At 42.1% G+C, this 25234-nt stretch overlaps 1 protein-coding gene across 1 annotated transcript in view; it reads left to right on the plus strand.

Annotated features, from left to right (window-relative positions):
* Positions 1 to 2002: 2002 nt before the first annotated feature.
* The window catches only part of LOC139414199 (neurexophilin-2-like), a 105205-nt gene continuing 81973 nt past the window's right edge, over positions 2003 to 25234 (plus strand). Inside the window, exon 1 of the mRNA XM_071162088.1 lies at positions 2003 to 2188. Within this exon, the coding sequence (XP_071018189.1) occupies positions 2135 to 2188 (54 nt within the window). The 5' untranslated portion in view covers positions 2003 to 2134. The remainder of the gene's footprint in view (positions 2189 to 25234) is intronic.

Genomic DNA, 25234 nt, shown 5'->3' on the forward strand with positions numbered 1-25234 from the left:
CGCGTTGTCTTGCTAATGACGATATTGCATGTGATGTTGATGCAATTCTCTGGCCAGATCCAGCTAGGCGAAGAGATAATGTATAGTATGTTTACTGTAGTATTTTCTGTACAATATTGTCAGGTTTTTTTCAGAATTTTTTGCTATTTACTGTAATTGTAACCTGTACTGGATAGTATTTTACGTTTGTCTGCTTGCTGAGCTAACAGTGTTGTGTAGTAGCATGAAAACTGGGACATGTTTTGTTGTGATTTTCCATGTTGACTGATTTGGGTATATGGAGAGAAATAAATGATAATTTCCTCAGTCTGCAGCATTGGTCTTGTGTAGTGTTTATAGTTGCACTTTCTCTGTATTTCATTTACAGTACTCTAATCACTGACAATTAGACTTGCTAAAAGTGTTTTAGGTTAGCAACAGCAGTGTGTAACTGGTTCAAAAAGATTGAAGTCATATGAAATGTGTGTGTTTCGTATGGTAACAAAATATTATTTTTATGAAGTCGTGAATAGTTTTGACAAAAGTGTTCCATTTGGCAAATGATCTGAAGTGTTGTGCTACTTTGGTGTAGGGTGGTGCTAATTGTGTGTAGTGTTTTGACAAACCGGGCCCTGTTTTCAAAATTGTGCTTAAACAATTGAAAAAAACGTACAAATGGCATGTTTCCTTCACCAGGTGGCAGTAAAGAGCCACATTGTCAGTATGGGGAGATGCACTGGCCTTTCACGCTCCATAGTCAAGCAAGCAACAGATCCAACAAAATACACTTTTGGCCTACAATTTCAGAAATGAAATAATTTATATCAGTCTGTCACTCCCCTCTCCATCTAAGAGTTGCTCTCCATGCACCCCTGCTCCACCCATGCTAGCTCAAACTCTGGCCCCCACTGTCTCTGACATGGCACTCCATTCCCTTTCACAGTGCACTGCTTTTGAAAAGTAGTGCACTGTGTATGTGGTGCACTACGTATGGAAACGAGTGCCACGTCGGACTTTGAGTTCATTGACATGCTGTGCACTTTGGCCAGAGGTAACCTGGCTGGGGGTTGACACATACTGCATCAGGCCGTGCCGTGAGGCTGAGCCATGTTCTCCATCACAGTCACTAAGGAACAGTAGCACATAGGCCGTAAGTGCTTTACATACACCAAAGACCCTCCGTATCAATATTGTAAAATTAGAAAGTGGCTTCAGGTCTGTAAGGGCCTGTGTGTGTGTTGGTTTGTGTGTTTGTGTGTGTGTGTTAACAGACAGACATGGATGGTAAAACTGCAAATAGCTTGACTGTAAATGAAGAGAGATCTAAGGTCACCAGTTTCAGTTTTGAATCATCCTCTCAGGGTGATGTGGAGTGGAAAATTCTCTCACCTCACATTTTCTACTCAAACTAATGATCTCATAGTAGCCTAAAGTATAAATGTTTATATGAACGTTAACATTAGCCCTACTGGCTTTATTATTTCCATGTGTAATTGTAAGTGTGTCATTTGAATCGTTTCGACAGACATATATTATACCCCGATGAAGACAGCTTGTCTGTCGAAACGTTGGTTATTAGGTTATTCAATTATTGCATCTGAGCTCCTAGAGTGTGCGGCCAACTTTTACCGACAGTTCTGGGAATATATTGAGAGAGAGAGAGAGAGAGAGAGAGAGAGAGAGAGAGAGAGAGAGAGAGAGAGAGAGAGAGAGAGAGAGAGAGAGAGAGAGAGAGAGAGAGAGAGAGAGAGAGAGAGAGAGAGAGAGAGAGAGAGAGAGAGAGAGCACGCAAACAAACCAACGACAGTGGAACAGAAGATGCTCTCGTGATCTTCACTCTCGTAGCCTATGCGTTCTCTTCTTGCGAAGGTGACTTTGCCTCTGCGCGCAAACTTCCCGACTTCCGTCAGCATCCATCCTTCTAAACTATGGATATGCATTACACTAACGAAACGGACCGGAGAAGCTAAGCCTGCAACTAGTTGTTCGTGTCGAAAACACTGTAAAATAGACTGATAAATACCGAAACTGATAATATCGAAACTTTTTTTTATTTCTTTGTGTGTGCGCTCCCTGCCTGCTGTTGCTGCTGTGTGTATGTTAACCCAAGGAGGCTCGTAGTGTCAGGGTGGTCCGCAACGGAAGGTGTGCTGCGATGAAGGTACTCGGTTGGACCATTGTGATCCTCTCCCAGTGGATTTTACGAAAGGTAAGCGAGTCGGATAACGTCTGGTTAGGCTACTGAACCTTAACGTATTGAATTAACAGAAAGTTGTTGCACCGTTCTTCACTAATGTTCTTGTAAAATGTCAAACATGTTGTCTGTAAATGGGGTTTATCAAAAGACTTTCAGAAGGTAATGGACCCCATCATTACGAGAACATTTTCAAATACATTCATAGACGAGTAACGTTTAGCCAATAGAGATGTTAGGTCGGGCTCATCTCTAAAATTTACCAAAGAGGATAACCTACTATTTGACATTCCACCTGTGTGACCTGCCAGTCCAGTCCAGCTACTACGTGAGAAGCGATGAGATGTCCAGATACATAAGCGCGCTTTTCAACCCCACTTTTTTTTCATTTTTTTTGACAGTTGCTTGTATCTCATGACTAATTAGCATATGTTTCCGAGGATAGTGTTTTTAACAGTTCGGGAGAATGGTGAGCTTCTCTGGAATGGAAGAGCGAGCGCATTACTTTTCCGCACACACCCTGCCACGCGCGGAGGCTCGCTTGGCCGATTTTCAACCGTAAAGCAGCATGCAGACAAACAGCTCCAGATCCTTACTGGCTCACAGCCCCGCGCTTCGCTGACTCAATTATTCCGTCTGAGCGTTTCCCTTCCCCCCACTTAAGCATCCCGCCATTATCTATTTATCTATTTGCGCTGGCAGCAACTTCCTTCAAATTTCTTCAGAAGTTAAAAATGCCTTGGGCTTGTTTTATCTTCACATCGTTTTACTAAGCAAATAGTTTGTGTGTTTATTATAGTTGGAATTTACAGTGTGTGTGTGTGTGTGTGTGTGTGTGTGTGTGTGTGTGTGTGTGTGTGTGTGTGTGTGTGTGTGTGTGTGTGTGTGTGTGTGTGTGTGTGTGTGTGTGTGTGTGTGTGTGTGTGTGTGTGTGTGTGTGTGCGTGTGTGTGTGTGTGTGTGTGTGTGTGTGTACGTGTGTGTGTGTACGTGTGTGTGTGCGCGTGCGTGTATGTGTGAGAGGCAGTATAGAATGTACTGCGTGAAAATTCTTGGAACTTGGGAGGAGTAGTTATTTTTTATTGTGGATAGAACAAACGTGTTGTTTGCCACTTTGATCCATAAATACCGTTCAATCCTAGGTCATAGGAATGGTCTACATGTGATCAACCATCAAACCCACTCATTCATATAGAGGGGCAATGTTTTTGAAGAAAGGTACAATGGAAGGTTTGGTTAGAAGTGCTTGTGGAGTAGTAAGGGTCACACCTCAAGTCTCTCAAGTTCACCATGTGATCTGCATCATAGGAAGGGTCATGACTCATGACCTATGCACCAACCTTACTATAAAACCTTTTAGGAAAACAAACCCCTCTCAACCAGATAAGACATACGCAAACAGGCCTGCATTTTTTTTGGTGTGCAGGCATGAAAATATGCATTTTGGTGACCTTGTGAATATTGAAATGCCACACCTCAAACTCTCTTATTATTCTAACATTATTTGTAATATTGATGTCAGTATATTTTACATTATATTACCCTAATTCTCATGATTGTGTTTGTTTATCATCACATGAAAACATGTATCAGAGACAAAAAGAACAGACTCACTCAAACGTTAGTAGCCATGGCGACAGCTCAGTAGCTTTTTAGCTATTTTTAAAACGACTTAAAAGCAGCCATGAAGTGTAAAACAAGTCTTTCTTTTTAGTCTGGAATCCAACAGAATAAATTGTTTCAAAGTGACAAACCTTAGTGTTACTAGGGCTGTGAGAAGAGGCTGAGGCGATCATTTTCAGCAGTTTGTGTGTGTGCGTGTGTGTGCCTGCCCGTCTGTCTGTGTGCCTATGTCCCTGTGTGTATCTGTGTGTGTTTGTGCGTGTGTGTGTGGGTATGTGTCTGCTTACAGACAAGTTTACAGTTGACTTTTCAGACATGTTGGGGATGTTAAAAACACTCTGTCATCTGGCAGATTGAGGTTACGCCAACTATTGTGACAGATGACACTTAGTTCTTTTGAGGATTTGAAAACAAACGGAAACATTTTACTGGTCATAAATTATACCTGTATTCTGCTCTCACATCAGCGTAAACTCAACTGCCACTGTATTGGTTTCTCTTAATGTTGGAGTTAAAACCATAATGTAATAATGTGTCTTGAAACACTATTCCAATACATGTCTTCAGGACATTTATAGTATAGAGAGAACATTAAGTAATTGCTAGGTTGAAATCAAGTTATTATTATAAGCCTATGGGCCTGTAGATTAGGGGGGGGGGGGGGGGAGAGAGAGAGAGAGAGAGAGAGAGAGAGAGAGAGAGAGAGAGAGAGAGAGAGAGAGAGAGAGAGAGAGAGAGAAAAGGAGGGAGGACCGGAAAGAAGCAGAATATGTGTGAAAAAGAGATTGTTTAGACTCCAGGCACTCCGCAGCGTTGAAGAGGGATGATCACACATTTTCATGGTGGATGTAAAATGGCCCATCGCCGTTAGCTGATATGGAATTATGTTTTAGTCATATTTTTATGAGTAGTATTAAAATCGGATTATTATTATTACATTTTGATGACCATTTTATGTTACATAGCCTATCTAATATTGTATACACTGACAAAAAATATAAATTCAACATGTAAAGTGTGGGTCCTATGTTTCATGAGGTGAAATAAAAGATCCCAGAAATATTCCAAAAACCTTATTTCTTTCAAATGTTGTGCACAAATTTGTTTACATCACTTTTAGTGAACATTTCTTCTTTGCCAAGAAAATCCATCCACCTGACAGGTGTGGCTTATCAAGAAGCTGATTAAATAGCATGATAATTACACAGGTGCACCTTGTGCTGGGTACAATAACAGGCCACTCTAAAATGTGCAGTCACACAACACAATGCCACAGATGTCTCAAGTTTTGAGGGAGCATGCACTTGGCATGCTGACTGCAGGAATGTCCAATAAAGCTTTTGTCAAAGAAGTGAATGTTTATTTACCATAAGCCGCTTCCAACGTCATTTTTAGAGAATTTGGCAGTACGTCCGACCCGACCTCACAACAGCACGCCACGTGTAACCACGCCAGCCCAGAACCTCCACATCCAGCTTCTTCACCTGTGGGATCATCTGAGACCAGCACCAGCCACAGACAGCTGATGGAACTGAATCAAATCAAATCCAATCAAATTTTATTTGTCACATGCGCCTAATACAACCTTACAGTGAAATGCTTACTTACAAACTCTTCACCTATAATGCTTTAAGAAGTTTGACGAATAAATAAGTGTTAAGTAAAATATAGATAAGTAAAACATTTTAAATAAAAGTAATAAATAATTAAACAGCAGCAGTAAAATAACAATAGCGAGGCTATATACAGGGGGTACCGGTACAGAGTCAATGTGTGGGGGCACTGGTTAGTCGAGGTAATTGAGGTAATATGTACATGTAGGTAGAGTTAAAGTGACTATGCATAGAAAATAAACAGAGAGTAGCAGCAGCATAAAAAAGGGGTCTGGATAGCCCTTTGATTAGCTGTTCAGGGGTCTTATGGTATGGGGGTAGAAGCTGAGTATTTCTGTCTGTAAAAAAGCCCTTTTGTGGGGAAAAACTCATTCTGATTGGCTGGGCCTGGCCATCACAGGCCCACTCATGGCAGCGCCCCTGCCTAGTCATGTAAAATCCATAGATTGTGGCCTAATTCATTTATTTCAATTGACAGATTTCATTATATGAACTGTAACTCAGTAAAATTATTGACATTGTTGCATTTTGTGTTTATATTTTTGTTCAGTATTTATATCTATAAATATACAGTGGGGCAAAAAAAGTATTTAGTCAGCCACCAATTGTGCAAGTTCTCCCACTTAAAAAGATGAGAGAGGCCTGTAATTTTCATCATAGGTACATTTCAACTATGACAGACAAAATGAGAAGAAAAAAATCATATTTTTCTTTACGAAGCCCTCTGTTCTCCACTCATTACCTGTATTAACTGCACCTGTTTGAACTCATTACCTGTATAAAAGACACCTGTCCACACACTCAATCAAACAGACTTCAACCTCTCCACAATGGCCAAGACCAGAGAGGGTGTAAGGACATCAGGGATAAAATTGTAGACCTGCACAAGGCTGGGATGGGCTACAGGACAATATGCAAGCAGCTTGGTGAAAAGGCAACAACTGTTGGTGCAATTATTAGAAAATGGAAGAAGTTCAAGATGACGGTCAATCACCCTCGGTCTGGGGCTCCATGCAAGATCTCACCTCGTGGGGCATCGATGATCATGAGGAAGGTGAGGGATCAGCCCAGAACTACACGGCAGGACCTGGTCAATGACCTGAAGAGAGCTGGGACCACAGTCTCAAAGAAAACCATTAGTAACACACTACGCCGTCATGGATTAAAATCCTGCAGCGCACGCAAGGTCCCCCTGCTCAAGCCAGCGCATGTCCAGGCCCGTCTGAAGTTTGCCAATGACCATCTGGATGATCCAGAGGAGGAATGGGAGAAGGTCATGTGGTCTGATGAGACAAAAATATAGCTTTTTGGTCTAAACTCCACTCGCCGTGTTTGGAGGAAGAAGAAGGATGAGTACAACCCCAAGAACACCATCCTAACCGTGAAGCATGGAGGTGGAAACATAATTCTTTGGGGATGCTTTTCTGCAAAGGGGACAGGACGACTGCACCGTATTGAGGGGAGGATGGATGGGGCCATGTATTGTGAGATCCTGGCCAACAACCTCCTTCCCTCAGTAAGAGCATTGAAGATGGGTTGTGGCTGGGTCTTGAAGCATGACAACGACCCGAAACACACAGCCAGGGCAACTAAGGAGTGGCTCCGTAAGAAGCATCTCAAGGTCCTGGAGTGGCCTAGCCAGTCTCCAGACCTGAACCCAATAGAACATCTTTGGAGGGAGCTGAACGTCTGTATTGCCCCAAAACCTAAAGGATCTGGATAAGGTCTGTATGGAGGAGTGGGACAAAATCCCTGCTGCAGTGTGTGCAAACTTGGTCAAGAACTACAGGAAACGTATGATCTCTGTAATTGCAAGCAAAGGTTTCTATACCAAATATCAAGTTATGCTTTTCTGATGTATCAAATACTTATGTCATGCAATAAAATGGAAATTGATTACTTCAAAATCATACAATGTGATTTTCTGGATTTTTTTTAGATTCCGTCTCTTGTAGTTGAAGTGTACCTATGATAAAAATTACAGACCTCAGTATATACAGTAATATATATATATATATATATATATATCGTCCCCAAGAACACAGTGGCCTCCAGTTTGGAACCTCCAAGTTTGGAACCACCAAGACTCTTCCTAAAGCTGGCCGCCCCGCCAAACTGAGCAATTGGGAGAGAAGGGCCTTGGTCAGAAAGGTGAACAAGAACCCTGACAGAGCTCAAGAGTTCCTCTGTAGAGACGGGAGAACCTTCCAAAAGTACAACCATCTCTGCAGCACTCAATCAGGCATGGTACAGTGGCTAGACGGAAGCTACTCCTCAGTAAAAGGCACATGACAGCATGCTTGGAGTTTGCCAAAATGCACCAAAAGGACTCTCAGACCATGAGAAACAAGATTATCTGGTCTGATGAAACAAGATTAAACTCTTAAGCCTGAATGCCAAGTGTCACGTCTGGAGGAAACCTGGCACAATCCCTATGGTGAAGCATGGTGGTGGCAGTACAATGCTGTGGGGAAGTTTTTCAATGTCAGGGACTGGGAGACTAGTCAGGATCGAGGGAAAGATGAACAGAGAAAAGTGCTGCTCCAGAGCGCTCAGGACCTCAGCCTGGGGCCAAGTTTTACTTTCCAACAGGACAACGACCCTAAGCACACAGCCAAGACAATACAGGAGTGGCTTCGGGAAAAGTCTCTGAAGGTCCTTCAGGGGCCCAGCCAGAGCCCGGACTTGAACCCTGTCGAACATCTCTGGAGAGACATGAAAATAGCTGTGCAGCGACACTCCCCATCCAACCTGGCAGAGAAGAATGGGAGAAACACCCCAATTACAGGTGTGCCAAGCTTGTAGTGTCATACCCAAGAAAACTTGAGGCTGTAATCGCTGTAAAAGGTGCTTCAACAAAGTCCTGAGTAAAGGGTCTGAATATTTATGTAGATGTGATATTTCAGTTGACATATTTTTATACATTTATACAAAAGTCAAGGGATCTGAATATTTTCCGAATGCACTGTATATACTGTATTTAAAATATATATATATTTTACTTTATTATTTTCCCCTAACCCTACCACCCCTCCACAAATTGGAATGCAGTAATGGAAAACAACACTTAGACTTCTACTTCCAGCTTATGCATACTTTATATTTATGGACACAGTATATTTGACAAGAGTTCTCCTTTTTTTGTTTTTAGTCCCATCCTTCAGCTACCCTCAATCCCTCCCATCTATCTGAAGACCATCCAGTTCAACTGTGCTGTTTCACAAAAGTTATGAACCTACAGTATATACATTTTATGGACACATTGTATTTTGTAGTCCCACCATTCAACTCCACTCAACCCTTCCCATCTATCTCTGAACACCATCTAGTTTTGATTTCTATTTGCCATGTATTTTTCAGCTGTGCTGTGATGTTTCACAAAAGTTCTGAACCTTTCTATTATCATAGTTTCTACAGATTGTAAATTAAAGATAAACATTTTTGCTATTTACAGTGTTAGCTCCAGGTAAACGTTGCAATTCTTTATCCATTCCTGAACCTGTAACCAAAAACAAGCTACATATGGACAGTACCAAAGCAAATGATCTAATGATTCTCTCATCATTCTCTCCAAATTTTCAGAGCTGGGATGGTTGTATCCCCCCATATATATAACATTCTATTGGTTGCAAGAATTTTTTATATTAATTTGAATAGAAAAACTCTTCGTTTTGTGTATCAGTTCCATGTGCCATCAAATCGGTAGATCGAAAATCTCTTCCCAACTATTTTGCAGTTGCAAACCGTAGTCTGGCTTTTTTTATGGCATTTTTGAAGCAGTGGCTTCTTCCTTGCTGAGCGGACTTTCAGGTTATGTCGAAATAGGAATCATTTTACTGTGGATATAGATACTTTTGTACCGGTTTCCTCCAGCATCGTCACAAGGTCCTTTGCTGTTGTTCTGGAAATTATTTGCCCTTTTCACACCAAAGTACGTTCATCTCTAGGAGACAGAATGCATCTTCTTCCTGAGCGGTATGATGGCTGCGTGGTCCCATGGTGTTTATACTTGCGTACTATTGTTTGTGCAGATGAACGTGGTACATTCAGGCGTTTGGAAATTGCTCCCAATGAGGTCTTGGCTGATTTATTTTGATTTTCCCATGATGTCAAGCAAAGAGGCACAGAGTTTGAAGGTAGGTCCTGAAATACATCCACAGGTACACCTCCAATTGACTTAAATTATGTCAATTAGCCTATCAGAAGCTTCTAAAGCAATGACATAATTTTCTGGAATTTTCCAAGCTGTTTAAAGGCTCAGTCAACTTAGTGTATGCAAACTTCTGACCCACTGGAATTGTGATACAAAACTCAAAGCGGGCTATCATGTGCCTTTTACTGAGGACTGTCTTCTGTCTGGCCGCTGTACTATGACGGCCTGATTGGTGTAGTGCTGCAGAGATGGTTGTCCATCTGGAAGGTTCTCCCATCTCCACAGAGGAACTCTGGAGCTCTGGAGCTCTGTCAAAGTGACCATCTGGTTCTTGGTAAACCTCCCTGACCAAGGCCCTTCTCCCCCGATTGCTCAGTTAGGCCGGGCGACGAGCTCTTGGAAGAGTCTTGGTGGTTCCAAAATTCTTCCATTTAAGAGGAGGCCACTGTGTTCTTGGGGACCTTCAATGCTGCTGAAATGTTTTGGTACCCTGCCCCAGATCTGTCCCTCAACACAATCCTGTCTCGGAGCTCTACGGACAATTCCTTCGACCTCATGGCTTGGTTTTGCCCTGACATGCACTGTCAACTGTGGGACTTTATATGACAGGTTTGTGCCTTTCCAAATCATGTCCAATCAATAGAATTTACTATAGGCGGACTCCAATCAAGATCATCTCAAGGATGATCAATGGAAACAGGATGCACCTGAGCTCAATTTCGAGTCTCATAGCAAAGGGTCTGAATACTTATGTAAAATAAGGTATTTCATTATTTTTTATACATTTGCTCACATTTCTAAAAACCTGTTTTCACTTTGTCATTATTGGGTATTGTGTGTAGATTGATGAGGGGGAAAAAACATTTAGTCCATTTTAGAATAAGACTGTAAAGTAGCCTGTTTATTGGGGAGTTTCTCCCATTCTTCTCATACTTTTCAAATGCATTGAATGTTATGTCGGAAAACGTAAGTAATACATTATTTTGTTGTGGTTAAAAACAAGTAGGTCACCCAATAGACTTTGATACATTATTTGATGGTCCGACCCCATTCTGTCCCCTATCAACACTTTTTAAACTTTTGGTGCTATCGAGAATGACATAAGAATGTATTCAAGACAATTAGCTTGATTGAGCTTTCGTCATGTATATCTCACTAGGTCAGGATATTTAAGCCTCCATACTTGTTCCAATATATCCATGATATTCGTGATTTCCTTAAGTGCACGAGGGTGATATTTTGTAGGGATTTCCTTTACGGTCCATTGAGGTATTAAAAACCACATTGTAGTCTCCCACCATAGTAACAGAGTATTGTATTTAATTCTTTCTCGCATCTATCTACGTGCTCTCACCTTTTCCCTTCGCTTGTGGACTTCAGTGCAGTTTAGCAGTTACACCGCCTGGCCCCTTTGTCAATACATTTATAAATCCAAAAGCTTACCTTGACTTGGAAGAGTTCCAGTGTTGGATAGCCATAGCCAGCTAGCTAACATAACATCCCTCTCTGTTTGAGCCGGGTGTTTGAGTAGGCTAAAATAGCTAGCTGCAGTCAATGCTAGCTAAGTAAGTGAATGTGAAAAAATATATACTATGAAATCTCTCTCTCATCTCCTTAATTTTGGAAGAAATGTATTTGTTAAAAACTGTTAAACTATTGTCTTTCTCTCTCTTTGAGTCAACTACTCACCACATTTTATGCACTGCAGTGCTAGCTAGCTGTAGTTTATGCTTTCAGTACTATATTCATTCTCAGGTCCTTTGATTGGGTGCATATGTCAGTTCAATGCGTGTATACAACTACAGCTTGCTCACTCCATAGAAAGCTCCTATATCCGCACTGATTGGTGAAGTAATGTAATGTTGATCTAAATGTAAAACAAATAATAATAATTCAGAGGTTTAAAAAGGAACAGAAAGGAACGATATAAACCGTTACTTGTTTTGAGATTAAACGGTTCAGAACTTTATTTTGCTGGTCAGAACAGTGGAACAGAATGAAAAAAATAATGCTTCTGTTCAGAACCAAACAATTGGAAAGTAATTTTGGTTCCAACCTCTCCTTCTGAAGCATGTGCTCATTCTATTGTCAGTCAGACACCTGAGCCAGCCACTAGAGTAGAACTGTTCCTCTCCCTGCCAGGTCATATGGCTCTCTCTGAGGGGGAGAGAGGGCAGGGTAGAAGGGGAAGGGTGTGTGTGTGTGTGTGTGTGTGTGTGTGTGTGTGTGTGTGTGTGTGTGTGTGTGTGTGTGTGTGTGTGTGTGTGTGTGTGTGTGTGTGTGTGTGTGTGTGTGTGTGTGCGCGTGTGTGCGTGCGTGCGTGCGTGCGTGCGTGCTTACGTTAGTGTGTGTGGTGGTGGTTGGTAGGTAGGTAGGTAGGAGGGTATGCGTGTATGACTGGCAGTCGTCCGGTCTATTTTCAAGGCCCAGAATCATCCACAATAGGTCCCCTAATCTGTCAAATTATATTCTATGTTCACTAACCCATAATCTGTTGTGTAATCTGTTGCATGATGAAAAAAGCAATCACATTACTGGTATACCAGACAAGTAAGTATCTATCTATGCCTAGTGTATATTTATCATAGCTACTGTATTCCCTCTGAAACAGCATTAATTCCCATTGCCCAGATCAAACTATAGCCACCAAGATTTTTATTTTATTTTAACATTTGGCCTACCTACAATTATTAATTTCCGTCCCAATGAAGTTTTTGACATTTGTATCAACATTTAGGCTATGACAAACTACTGTTTTTATATTACTCATTGCAGACTACCAAAGACCTTTCTTACAACGAGTACAAAATACCTTGGCTATGGTGCTAAATATTTTCTGTGGTTTTCTTTTGGATTGTCTAGAGATACAACCAGGAGGTTATCAATAATTTCAGACATGCCAGAATGTTCTATTCATTGATCTCAAGGCCTCCTTCAGACCTCTGGCTGGTTGGACACACACAGCCTTAGCATTGTGGATTCATTGTAGTGTAGCAAGCAAATACGTGTGTTGTTGTTTGTACATAATATATATTTTTTTAACTTAAACCAATTTCCATTAAGATCAAGAACACTGCAAACATATTTCTCATTCCGACTGGAAGTATCTATGGAGTATTACAGTAAATGAGATGGACAGCATACCAAAAAATAATCAGCAATAATTAATTTACTGTCCTGCAGAAAATGTCCTATGGAATTGTATCACAACCAACTTTTACCAGTGCTCTGGTTCGACCTCTCCTCTCTTCTCTTCTCCTTTCCTCAAACTCAACTCTTCTCTCCTCCCACTTATTATCTCTCTCCTGTCTTATCCTTCTCTCCTCTTGTTTCTTCCTCTTCTCACCTCTCCTCTCTCTTTTCTTCCCCTCTCCTCTTCTCTCCCCCTGCCTCCCCTCCGCTCCTACCTTCCTCCCTAACCCTCATATTTCTTCCCTCCCTTCCCCTTCTACCCTGCCCTCTCTCCCCCACCCCTCCTGCCTCCCCCACCTCCCCTCCCTCTCTGCCAGTGCTCTGGTTCCTCCTGGGGAGTCCTGGTCTACTTCTTCTTCACTTCTTCTAAAAAAAAATGAGCCCCATCTGTTCAGGCTCTCTGCTGGTGGGCCATGGTTGTTAAATTAGATGGCTTCTGATCCATCCATCTATCTGGCCTGATCTGGACACTCCTCACAACTCTCTCCCCTATGTCCACAGGGGGGCACACCTCAGGTCATTAACTATCAGACACTATGGTTGGACTACGGATCGGATGGTGAGGGGAGAAGGGGCTGCCATCATTGGTGGTGTTAATGGTTGCTCTCTGTGATCTTATTTGGTATCTCCTCTCCCCACCCTACTGCCTTCCTGCCTCCCAGTAGGGTGGGGAGAGGAGAGGCAGAACGAGAGCACTGGGCTCCAGATCAGACCTCAGCCTGTTTTGATTGGCCAGGTCTGGGTGTATGGTGCCCTACAGTACATGGTGCCAGCCTGCTCTGGAGCTGACCATAGCCAGCTGCTGCCCTACTCCTCCAGGACGCCCTTCTCTCTCTGCCCAGCTGGAGGCTGGGTCCAGCGGGGAGGGGTCTCCTCTGTACTGGGGCCAGCCTGGTAGTGGTGAAGGTGTGGTGGTGGAGGGGTGCTTCCAGGACTAGTCTCCGCCAGAAAGGCCAACAAATGCTGATGCCAAGACGACGTAAGGATGCCTGAAACCTGCCGTGTCTAGCTAGTCTACTCTGGTCCCATGTGTAGTGTAGCTAGCACATGCCTGGCATTTCAATTCACTCACAAAGCCCACACAGACACACAGGCCTGATAACAGTCCAGATCACCGACGACGATGATGAAACAGCTTTTAGGGAGGAGGTCAGAGACCTGGCAGTGTGGTGTCAGGACAACAACTTCTCCCTCAATGTGGGCAAGGCAAACAAGCTTATCGTGGACTACAGGAAACGGAGGGCTGAACACATCCCCATTGAAATCGACGCGTCTGTAGTGGAGCAGGTCGAGAGCTTCAAGTTGCTCGGTGTCCACATCGCTAAGGACCTATCATGGTCCAAACATGCCAACACAGTTGTGAAGAAGGCACGACAAAGTTCTACAGCTGCACCAATGAGAGCATCTTGACTGGCTGCACGGCAAGGCGCTTACAGAGGGTGCGTACGGCCCAGGTGTCAGGCACCTAGGAAGGCCCTAGAAATTGTCAAAGACTCCAGCCACCCGGCAAACAATACTGGAGCGCCTAGTCTGGGACCAAAGTCTCCTAAACAGCTTTTACCCCCAAATCATAAGACCGCAGAACAGTTCATCAAATGCCTACCCGGACTATTTACATTGAACCCCTTTATTATTTACATTTTTATTTGCACTGAATCTCTTGCACTGGCTCTATGCACAATCACTAGACTCTAGCCACACACTCACACATAGTACACTGACACTCCAACACACACACGCATGCATGTACACACACACACACACACACACACACACACACACACACACACACACACACACACACACACACACACACACACACACACAACGTATGCTCACATACACAAAACACAGACACAGACATGCATATTGAGGCCACACACACACACACACACACACACACACACACACACACACACACACACACACACACACACACACACACACACACACACACACACACACACACACACACACACACACACACACACTCTCTCTCACACACAGTCACTCTTCGACACTCTTCACACACACTGCTGGTACTCTGTTTATTATATATCCTGATTGCCTAGTCACTTTTACCCCTACCTACATGTACATACTGTATTACCTCAATTACCTTGTACCCCTGCACATTGAATTGACTTCAAATAATCTAATCAAATCAAAGGTCACATACACATGGTTAGCAGATGTAAATGCGAGTGTAGCAAAATGCTTGTGCTATTATAGCCTTGCTATTGTTATTTTATTGTGTTACTATTTCCTTCTTTTATATATATATATATTTCTCACTTTTTAAATCTGCATTGTTGGGTGAGTAAGCATTTCACGGTAAAGTCTACACCTGTTGTATACGGTGCATGTAACCAATAAAATTTTATTTAATTTGACACACACATTCCTTGCTCAATGGATGGGTGACTGAGCATCACAATGGCATTGTGTTTGTGTAATTATTCAGCATATGTGACTGCTCCCCGAAAAGAGAAAATGTCAGGAAAAAAAATTCAGACTAGATGATAATGTCTAAAAAGGAATCAATTTCAGAATATCCTGGGCAATACACTCATCCCAAGTAATAATCTGTGTGACAGATACAGCTATATATCACCACGCAACCAGCAGAGCACACTGGAAATGAATAGGCCAAAAGAGAAATATATTACCGACGCTAAGGCATGGAAAGCCATGGAAAATGAGGAAACGCTCGCATATACTGTGCCTCTGTTGTCAAGGTGCGAGGGGGGTAGACAAAGAGTGTATTTATTACACTGCAATTACCATTGAGGTATCACAGGCGTAATGGCAGCGGAGAAAATGAACACTTTGCGGGAACCGATAAAGGGGACATTATAGCAGGGTTTGTCATGCCCTGTGAGCCTCTCCTCCTGGTGGTCCACTATCCATCACAACCACCACACCACATCTGCCTTTAGAATGCACCTGCAGAGAGAGAGGAGGAGAGAGGGAGGGAGGCAGATGGAGGGAGAGGGGAGAGAGAAATAGATAGGAAGAAAAAGAAAGAGGGAGAGTGTCCCCACAATACAGAAGAGAAGAGTGAGGACTATAAGAGGCTTCCTCATCATCATCATCACTTATGTTAACTCTGTGTGGTGAGTCTGCCTTCATCGTAGTGGTGTCTCTTTTAAGTGCCTCTTTGCATGTATCTAATAATGCCGAAGGAAGGGAGTTTATTGTCTTTAGCAGATGAAGTGGTCAGCCCTACTTTAGATTGGGAGTGTAGTGTGTAGGGTGTTCAGCAGATAAAGTGGTCATCCCTACTTTAGATTGGGAGTGTAGGGTGTTCAGCAGATGAAGTGGTCAGCCCTACTTTAGATTGGGAGTGTAGTGTGTAGGGTGTTCAGCAGATGAAGTGGTCAGCCCTACTTTAGATTGGGAGTGTAGTGTGTAGGGTGTTCAGCAGATGAAGGGGTCAGCCCTACTTTAGATTGCTCTGATGCTCCAGTTAGAGAGGTCCCCAGTCGTGGCTGAGATGTGAAATGTGAGCAGTGAATAAATGTGTTCCCCTCTATAGCTCTGAGGAAGGCTATGAAATAGATCACATCATAAGGGACGGAAGGACTGGTTGGCACTGATCGTCTTAGCACCACTCTTGTTGGTTTTTATCTTAGTTACTTGTACAGTGCCTTCAGAAAATATTCAACCTTCTTGACTTTTTCAACATTTTGTTGTGTTACAAGATGGGATTCAAATTGATTTAATTGAATTTAATTTCATCAAAGACTTTCTAAAAAATACTTCCTAAGGTCAAAGTGGAAGGAAAATAATATATTTTTTATTGTTTTTATGGAAAATATAACACAAATATATCTTAATATAAAGATAAGTGTTCATATTCAACCCCCTGAGATCATATATGTTAGAATCACCTTTGGCAGCGATTAGAGCTGTGAGCCCTTTTGGGTAAGTCTCTAAGAGCTTTGCAATACCTGGATTGTACAATATTTGCCCGTTATTCTTTTTTAAACTCTTCAACCTCTGTCAAGTTGGTTGTTGATCAATGCTAGACAGCCATTTTCAAGTTTTGCCCTAGGTTTTCAAGCTGATTTAAATCAAAAGTGTAACTAGGCCACTCAGGAACATTTAATGTAATCTTGGTAACTAATTATTGTAGGGCTGGGTGATATGGCCAAAATATAATTTCACGGCATGTAAAAAAAATTGATGGTATGACGGTATTATATGGTATTTTATGTTTTTGAATAATAAACGTCCAACATTTGCTTTATGAGTAGTGCATGACTCTACGGTGGCAGCACATACATTCTAAGTGACTTCATTTTGATTTGTTTTATAGTGCACAATTCAACTTCAACCCAAAATGTTAGCATTTTCTGCAATCGTTTGAGATCATTCTACACTGCCATGTAGATGAATGAAAATGCCTGGGAGGAGTTACTCTGACATGGTAGGAACCAAAGTGTTTCGTAGGGGACCCTATAATCTTTGGTTAAACTGAATGTTTTGACTTAGATACTTTATGTAGCTAACATATTCATGCTTTGTTGCACAAACAACATGATGATTTAGGTCTACACCATCACTGGTATTATCAAGCCGTATAGCTAATTACGTTTGCTCTGACTCAGTACATTCATTAGCTAGCTAGCTAACTAGCGATTAGCATTAGATGCGAACACAATTTAGGCCCAAATTGCTAAGAAAATACCAACTATACTGTTTGCAGATGTAAGAAACACAAACTAATAGTGTAATTATAGAACACATGTGGATTTATATTAACCCTTGTGTAGTCTGTATACTCCCCTTGTCCTCAGGGTAAAAAATGACCCTCCTTCACTAAACCCCTAAAATAAAGCATCTTAATTGAATTTTTTACCCTAAATCTATTTTGCATGAAGAAACAACCCGTCATTCATCACACACTTTGTGAATATCTGGGTTTTCCCTCTTCACAATGCAGAAAGACTGCATTTAATCAGTGGACGCCACTCGTTTTTATTACAACACACCTGTCATAATTGTTTTCTTTACTAAAGTAGAGGTTTATTGTTATTATTATTACCAAACGTACTGCATAGGTGTAAACACATTTGTATAGCCTAAGAAAGTAGCAGAAATGTGCAGAAAGTAGTTTTGAATGCATTTTATTAAAGGGAAACAATAACAGTCTTGAACTTTTTTGGCAACATAGTGATATATTCTTATAAACTGTACAATAAGGAATTCAACTACTAAAATATTAGTCTTCTCACATTTTGTTAACCATTGCCCCCACCAACAACAATAAATAAGAATAAAATAAGATAATAGATACAAAACAAAATGTGAAGAACATAAATCAATCAACTCTAATTAGCACATGTAGGACAGTAAGCAAGTGTGTGTGCATGGACTTTACAGATGTATTTCTCACGTGCAGCACATAGTATTTGTTTTACAGTCCTTCTTTGCACCAGCTGCAGCCTCAGGTGAATCAGAACAAGATCCAGCCCCCTGAACAGCTTTCACAAGTGCTGCAGTGGCTGCTTCTTTTAATATGTGGGGTTACAAGTATATTTTCCCAGCTGCTCCAGAAACACCCTCCTCTTGTTCCACTTATCAGGCATCCAGGTAGGGTTGATCTTGTTCCATATCACGAAGGCATTGAATGAGGACACATCAATGATGTTATGGAAGATGACCAGGGGCCACCGGGCAGTCATCCTCCTGCAGCTGTACGTTCCAATCGCCTTGTCCAGGTTGTCCATGCTTCCTTTGTTGTGGTTGTAGTCCAGGATGATGGCTGGCTTCCTGTCCTCACGATCACTGATCTCAGCCGTTTTGTGCAGTGTGCTCAGGAGGACCACATTCTTGTTCCACTTTGGGAGGTAAGAAACTAGAGTGGGGGTGGGGGTGAAGGCACACTTTGATAAGATGGCCTCTCTCTCCCTTGTTGTGAGGAGTGCAGGGGGGAGCTCAGGCTTGTTCTTTCTAACTGTGCCACCCATGATCTTTCTTTCTAACTGTGCCACCCTCTTCAGGAGCTGCTGGCTGAGTTCAATCAGTAGCACACCATCTCAATTTCTCATGTGTGTGTGTGTGTGTGTGTGTGTGTGTGTCTTTGTGTTTTTTTGTGGTGTGTAAATGATTTTATAACTGCCGGGTCAAAAATGACCCTAAGACAATATTTGTACCCTGGTGGTGTACAGCTGTCATGGAAATATGAACAAAGGCAATGTTTCACTTTTTCCAATGTTGTTGTCACTCTAGGAAAAGTCATGCAATTTCAAGATGAAAAGAACATAATTTGGAGGGTATTCTCTGCCATTAAACATAGTGGCTGGTCATTTTTATCCTTAAGGCAACACAAGGGTTAAGAAACAAAGTGAAAACAGCAACATTGTCATGAACATTGTTGCATGTGCTGCATTGACCATTCATACTGAAAGCAAGTGTCTTGTGGTTGAGGAACAACAAATGTGCTCCTTAAGTGATGGGTGCGGGGCTAAGTCTGTGTGGAAAGCAGCATGGAGAGAGAGCAGAGAGAGATGACTCAAGTAGCGAAGTAAACTATAAAAATGGACATGGTGTATCACATTTAACAAACCAAACATTCAAATACCATTATAGAAGGTAAAGTAAAAACCCAAACCGTGCATAAATACCGGTATAAAGTAAAATACCACCCAGCCCTAAACTCTAGTGTATATTTGGGCCTTGTGTTTTAGGTTATTGTCTTGCTGAAAGGTAAATTTGTCTCCCTGTGTCTGTTGGAAAGAAGACTGAACCAGGGTGTCCTCTAGGATTTTGCCAGTGCTTAGCTATATTCCGTTTATTTTTATCCTAAAAAACGCCCGTCCTTATTGATGAAAAGCATACCTATAACATGATGCAGCCACCACCATGCTTGCAAATATGAAGAGTGGTATTCAGTAATGTGTTGGATTTGCCCCAAGCATAACACTTTGTATCCAGGACAAAAAGTTTGTTTCTTTTCCACTTTTTTTTCTGTATTACTTCAGTGCCTATAATGCAAGCAGGATGCATTATTCTGTACCAGCTTCCTTCTTCACTCTGTCATTTAGGTTAGTATTGTGGAGTAACTAAAATGTTGTTGATCCTTCTTCAGATTTTTCCTATCACAGCCATTAAACTCTGTAAATGTTAATTAAATCACCATTGGCGAAATCCCAGAGTGGTTTCTTTCCTCTCCAGCAACTGAGTTAGGAAGGACGCCTGCATCTTCTATTGATATACCATCCAAAGAGTGATTAACTTCATCATGCTCGAAGTGATATTCACTTCGATGTTGTTGCCATCTACCAATACAGTGCCTTGCGAAAGTATTCGGCCCCCTTGAACTTTGCGACCTTTTGCCACATTTCAGGCTTCAAACATAAAGATATAAAACTGTATTTTTTTGTGAAGAATCAACAACAAGTGGGACACAATCATGAAGTGGAACGACATTTATTGGATATTTCAAACTTTTTTAACAAATCAAAAACTGAAAAATTGGGCGTGCAAAATTATTCAGCCCCTTTACTTTCAGTGCAGCAAACTCTCTCCAGAAGTTCAGTGAGGATCTCTGAATGATCCAATCTTGACCTAAATGACTAATGATGATAAATACAATCCACCTGTGTGTAATCAAGTCTCCGTATAAATGCACCTACACTGTGATAGTCTCAGAGGTCCGTTAAAAGCGCAGAGAGCATCATGAAGAACAAGGAACACACCAGGCAGGTCCGAGATACTGTTGTGAAGAAGTTTAAAGCCGGATTTGGATACAAAAAGATTTCCCAAGCTTTAAACATCCCAAGGAGCACTGTGCAAGCGATAATATTGAAATGGAAGGAGTATCAGACCACTGTAAATCTACCAAGACCTGGCCGTCCCTCTAAACTTTCAGCTCATACAAGGAGAAGACTGATCAGAGATGCAGCCAAGAGGCCCATGATCACTCTGGATGAACTGCAGAGATCTACAGCTGAGGTGGGAGACTCTGTCCATAGGACAACAATCAGTCGTATATTGCTGGCCTTTATGGAAGAGTGGCAAGAAGAAAGCCATTTCTTAAAGACATCCATAAAAAGTGTCGTTTAAAGTTTGCCACAAGCCACCTGGGAGACACACCAAACATGTGGAAGAAGGTGCTCTGGTCAGATGAAACCAAAATTGAACTTTCTGGCAACAATGCAAAACGTTATGTTTGGCGTAAAAGCAACACAGCTGAACACACCATCCCCACTGTCAAACATGGTGGTGGCAGCATCATGGTTTGGGCCTGATTTTCTTCAGCAGGGACAGGGAAGATGGTTAAAATTGATGGGAAGATGGATGGAGCCAAATACAGGACCATTCTGGAAGAAAACCTGATGGAGTCTGCAAAAGACCTGAGACTGGGACGGAGATTTGTCTTCCAACAAGACAATGATCCAAAACATAAAGCAAAATCTACAATGGAATGGTTCAAAAATAAACATATCCAGGTGTTAAAATGGCCAAGTCAAAGTCCAGACCTGAATCCAATCGAGAATCTGTGGAAAGAACTGAAAACTGCTGTTCACAAATGCTCTCCATCCAACCTCACTGAGCTCGAGCTGTTTTGCAAGGAGGAATGGGAAAAAGATTCAGTCTCTCGATGTGCAAAATTGATAGAGACATACCCCAAGCGACTTACAGCTGTAATCGCAGCAAAAGGTGGCGCTACAAAGTATTAACTTAAGGGGTCTGAATAATTTTGCACGCCCAATTTTTCAGTTTTTGATTTGTTAAAAAAGTTTGAAATATCCAATAAATGTCGTTCCACTTCATGATTGTGTCCCACTTGTTGTTGATTCTTCACAAAAAAATACAGTTTTATATCTTTATGTTTGAAGCCTGAAATGTGGCAAAAGGTCGCAAAGTTCAAGGGGGCCGAATACTTTCGCAAGGCACTGTAGGTGCCAATAGGTGCTGAAGAATGTGTGTACTATGTGTGTGTACCTAGGTGGTCTGAGTTATTAGACAGCCTTGGGTTTTCACAATGTTGTTGGTGATTAATAGTGACACACCTGGGAGAGATATATAGAGGACGATTTTGTGCATGTAATGAAATATTAAAGTGTAATCCCAGAGACACCAAATATCATAACTCATACTGCACACGGGAGTGCTCAGGGTCAGGCCGAACCCTGTGTGTGTGTGTGTGTGTGTGTTTGTGTGTGTTTCTCGGTGTGTTTGTGTTTGTATTTTGTTTGTGTGTTTGTGTGTGTGTGTGTGTGTGCATGCGAGTGCCCGTGTACGGCTGGCTACAGATGTGACTGGGCTATTAGGATTAGTTTCTATCATTTTTTAATATCTCTACCATCGTGCCTTGTAATGCATTAATTCAGACACGCATTGAATGTATTAGAGAGAAAAAAGTCAGTGGTCCACAGCTGAAATGATGACCCTGCTAAGCCAGACGGAAAGCACTGTAGCTTTTGAAATACACACAATAAATACAGAAGAGATTGGAAATCATTTCTAAAATCCGTATTAGACAGACATATACAAGTCTCTAGGTTTTTATTAAGATAGATGCAGTATGTAATAATAATAGATATGGTGTATTGCCTGAAATCAGAGGATAAATAGTAGTGCTGGGAATTGCTAGGGACCTCTCGACACAATATTATCACGATACTAAGGTGCCAATATGATACGTATTATGATTTTCACGGTTCTCCTGATTCTATGTCTGTTGCGATTCAATACTGTGATTTGATGTTCCAAACGTATTTCTCACCATATGTCTGCTGCAGAGGGACAAGAGAGAGCATGACAAAATTAGTTTTGATCTGTCATGGCTCACTATGTAAAAAGAAGATGAAGAACAAGCTAAGAAGGAAAAATACTATAATTTTGGTGCAGGTACAGCTGACTAGCACAAAAATAATATTGCAATATTGTCCAAAATACTATCCCGAAATGTAATTGTATAAATGTTTTTGCACATAACTAATAAATTAGTAGAACATGTTAAAGAAAAGGGAAGACTTTTTGTTATTTTAGAATTATAATGTCCAGGAAAAGATTTTGTCCATAAAGCCTTTATGTACATTTTCTGTTGGCAAGACTCTATGGCAAGCATATAATTTACCTGAAGAGAGCACAAGCAGTATTTGAACACCAATATTACTGACTCATCTTCTGCACCTGCCTTTCAATCCTGGCCAAACTGTCACATCCTGCAATCCTTCCTTCTTTCCTGTTGCTCTCTCTTTTCTTTCTCTTTCTTTTGCTTCCTCATTCTCCACCTATTCCTCCTCCTCCACTAATTCTTCGTCCTCCACCAATTCTTCGTCCTCCACCTATTCCTCGTCCTCCACCAATTCCTCGTCCTCCACCATCTTCCTTGTCCCCCACCTATTCCTCGTCCTCCACCTATTCCTCATCCTCCACCATCTTCCTTGACCCCCACCTATTCCTCGTCCTCCACCTATTCCTCATCCTCCACCTATTCCTCGTCCTCCACCATCTTCCTTGTCCCCCACCTATTCCTCGTCCTCCACCTATTCCTCATCCTCCACCTATTCCTCGTCCTCCACCATCTTCCTTGTCCCCCACCTATTCCTTGTCCTCTACCTATTCCTTGTCCTCCACCTATTCCTCGTCCTCCACCTATTCCTCGTCCTCCACCATCTTCCTTGTCCCCCAACTATTCCTCGTCCTCCACCTATTCCTCGTCCTCCACCATCTTCCTTGTCCCCCACCTATTCCTTGTCCTCTACCTATTCCTTGTCCTCTACCTATTCCTTGTCCTCATCCTATTCCTAGTCCTCCACCTATTCCTCGTCCTCCACCATCTTCCTTGTCCCCCACCTATTCCTCGTCCTCCACCTAATCCTTTTCCTGTTCCTCTTTTTTTCTCTTCCGATACCTCTCTTTTTCTTTCTCTTCTACTATAACTCCGAGTACTACTGGTCTCTGATTGTAGCCTGGCTAACCTACCCTACTTTGGTGCCATGTGTCTCCTCAGCCTTTTGCAAGTGAAGCTGATGAACATGTAGGCATTGTAGATATGAAATGTGTTAGGCAAATTCTGTATCTATGGTGCTGTAGTGTGTGCACTGGTGTTTAGTCTGTACTGTAGTGTGTAGTGTTTAGTGGTGTGTGTAGTATTTAGTCTGGTACTCTGTGCTGGAGTTGTGTTGGTTATGTGTACAGTATGTGCTGGTTCTCTGGCTCCTGTAGTGTTGTGAGCCTCTCAGGGTGTTAGTGGAACAGACAGCAATGGCAGACACACACACGCGCACACCCACTCACACACACAGATATGAATCACACAGTATATTCACTGTTGAATAATATACAATCTCAGCTTGGGTTTTAGTTAATTAGTCGTAAGGAGGGGGGATGAAGGGGGGGATTGGATTCTCTCTCCTTTAACTTGGTCCAAGTTTGCCCAAAGGAGGTTATTGGGGATGGGGTCAGAGCTGTGCAAGGAGAGGGAGAGGAACAAACAGAAATTGTGATTTAGCAGGAGGAGAGGAAAAGACAACAGGGCAAGGAAAGGGAAGGAAAGGAGAAGAGACGAGAGAAGACGAGAGGAGAAGACATTTTTCACCACCAGGACAGATTTAAAGTGCTCTTCTGCTCAAGCTGCACTTGAACTGTCTGAATGAATTAGAATGACTGTGACAGATCTTTTCAGCGTAATGCTTTTTGGGGGGTTGTTAAATGTTCACACTTCAGACATCTCCTTCTGCGTGGGCCTTGCGTAACTTTGCAGGAGTTTAACTTGACATGTTCTGAAAACAATGTTGAGAACACGGAGAGCTAGAATATTTGGACTACTGCCTTGGCTAAAATGTCATCACGTCATAACAGAGCCATCCAAGACAGAGGATTTGTCTGAAATGGCTACCTATTCCCTACCTAGTGCACTACTTTTTACTAGAACCCTACCGGCTCATGGTCAAAACTAGTGTACTATATAGGGACTATATAGGGTTCCATTTCAGACATCCCCAGATTGTGTCTAAAGACGTCTGCCATCTTGTAGTCCAGGAAACTGTGCAGATGGAACATACAGTAGCTCCCCTGTATTCCCAGATTACTTAACCTACCAGATGTCATCCTTCTGTTGGTTAGCTCCTAGATCACATAGATAGATCCAATAGAGACACAGTCAGTCCTCTGTAGTAACAACAACATGACCACTCAGAGGAGAGGAGAGGAAGGGAAGAGGGCAAGGGAGGAGAGGTTGGGAGGGCAAGAGAGGAGAGGATGGGAGGGCAAGAGAGGAGAGGAGTCCACGAAAGGAAGAGGCAATGCAGTGCAGTTCACCGTAGAAAAGAGTGAACAATGCAACGCTGCATGAACCAAATGATGTACCGTAAGCAGAGTATCTACCCCCCCCCACGGCACCAGCAGGGGAGTGCTGATGTGCTGTTCTTACTCTCAATGACTGGGGAGAAAAGCTCCAGTTATCCACAATATTATAGTAACAGCTAAAGGAGGTAAATGTAGTGATGTTGTGTTGTAG

The sequence above is a fragment of the Oncorhynchus clarkii genome, chromosome 7 (genome assembly GCF_045791955.1).
Source record: "Oncorhynchus clarkii lewisi isolate Uvic-CL-2024 chromosome 7, UVic_Ocla_1.0, whole genome shotgun sequence".
NCBI lineage: Eukaryota > Metazoa > Chordata > Actinopteri > Salmoniformes > Salmonidae > Oncorhynchus > Oncorhynchus clarkii.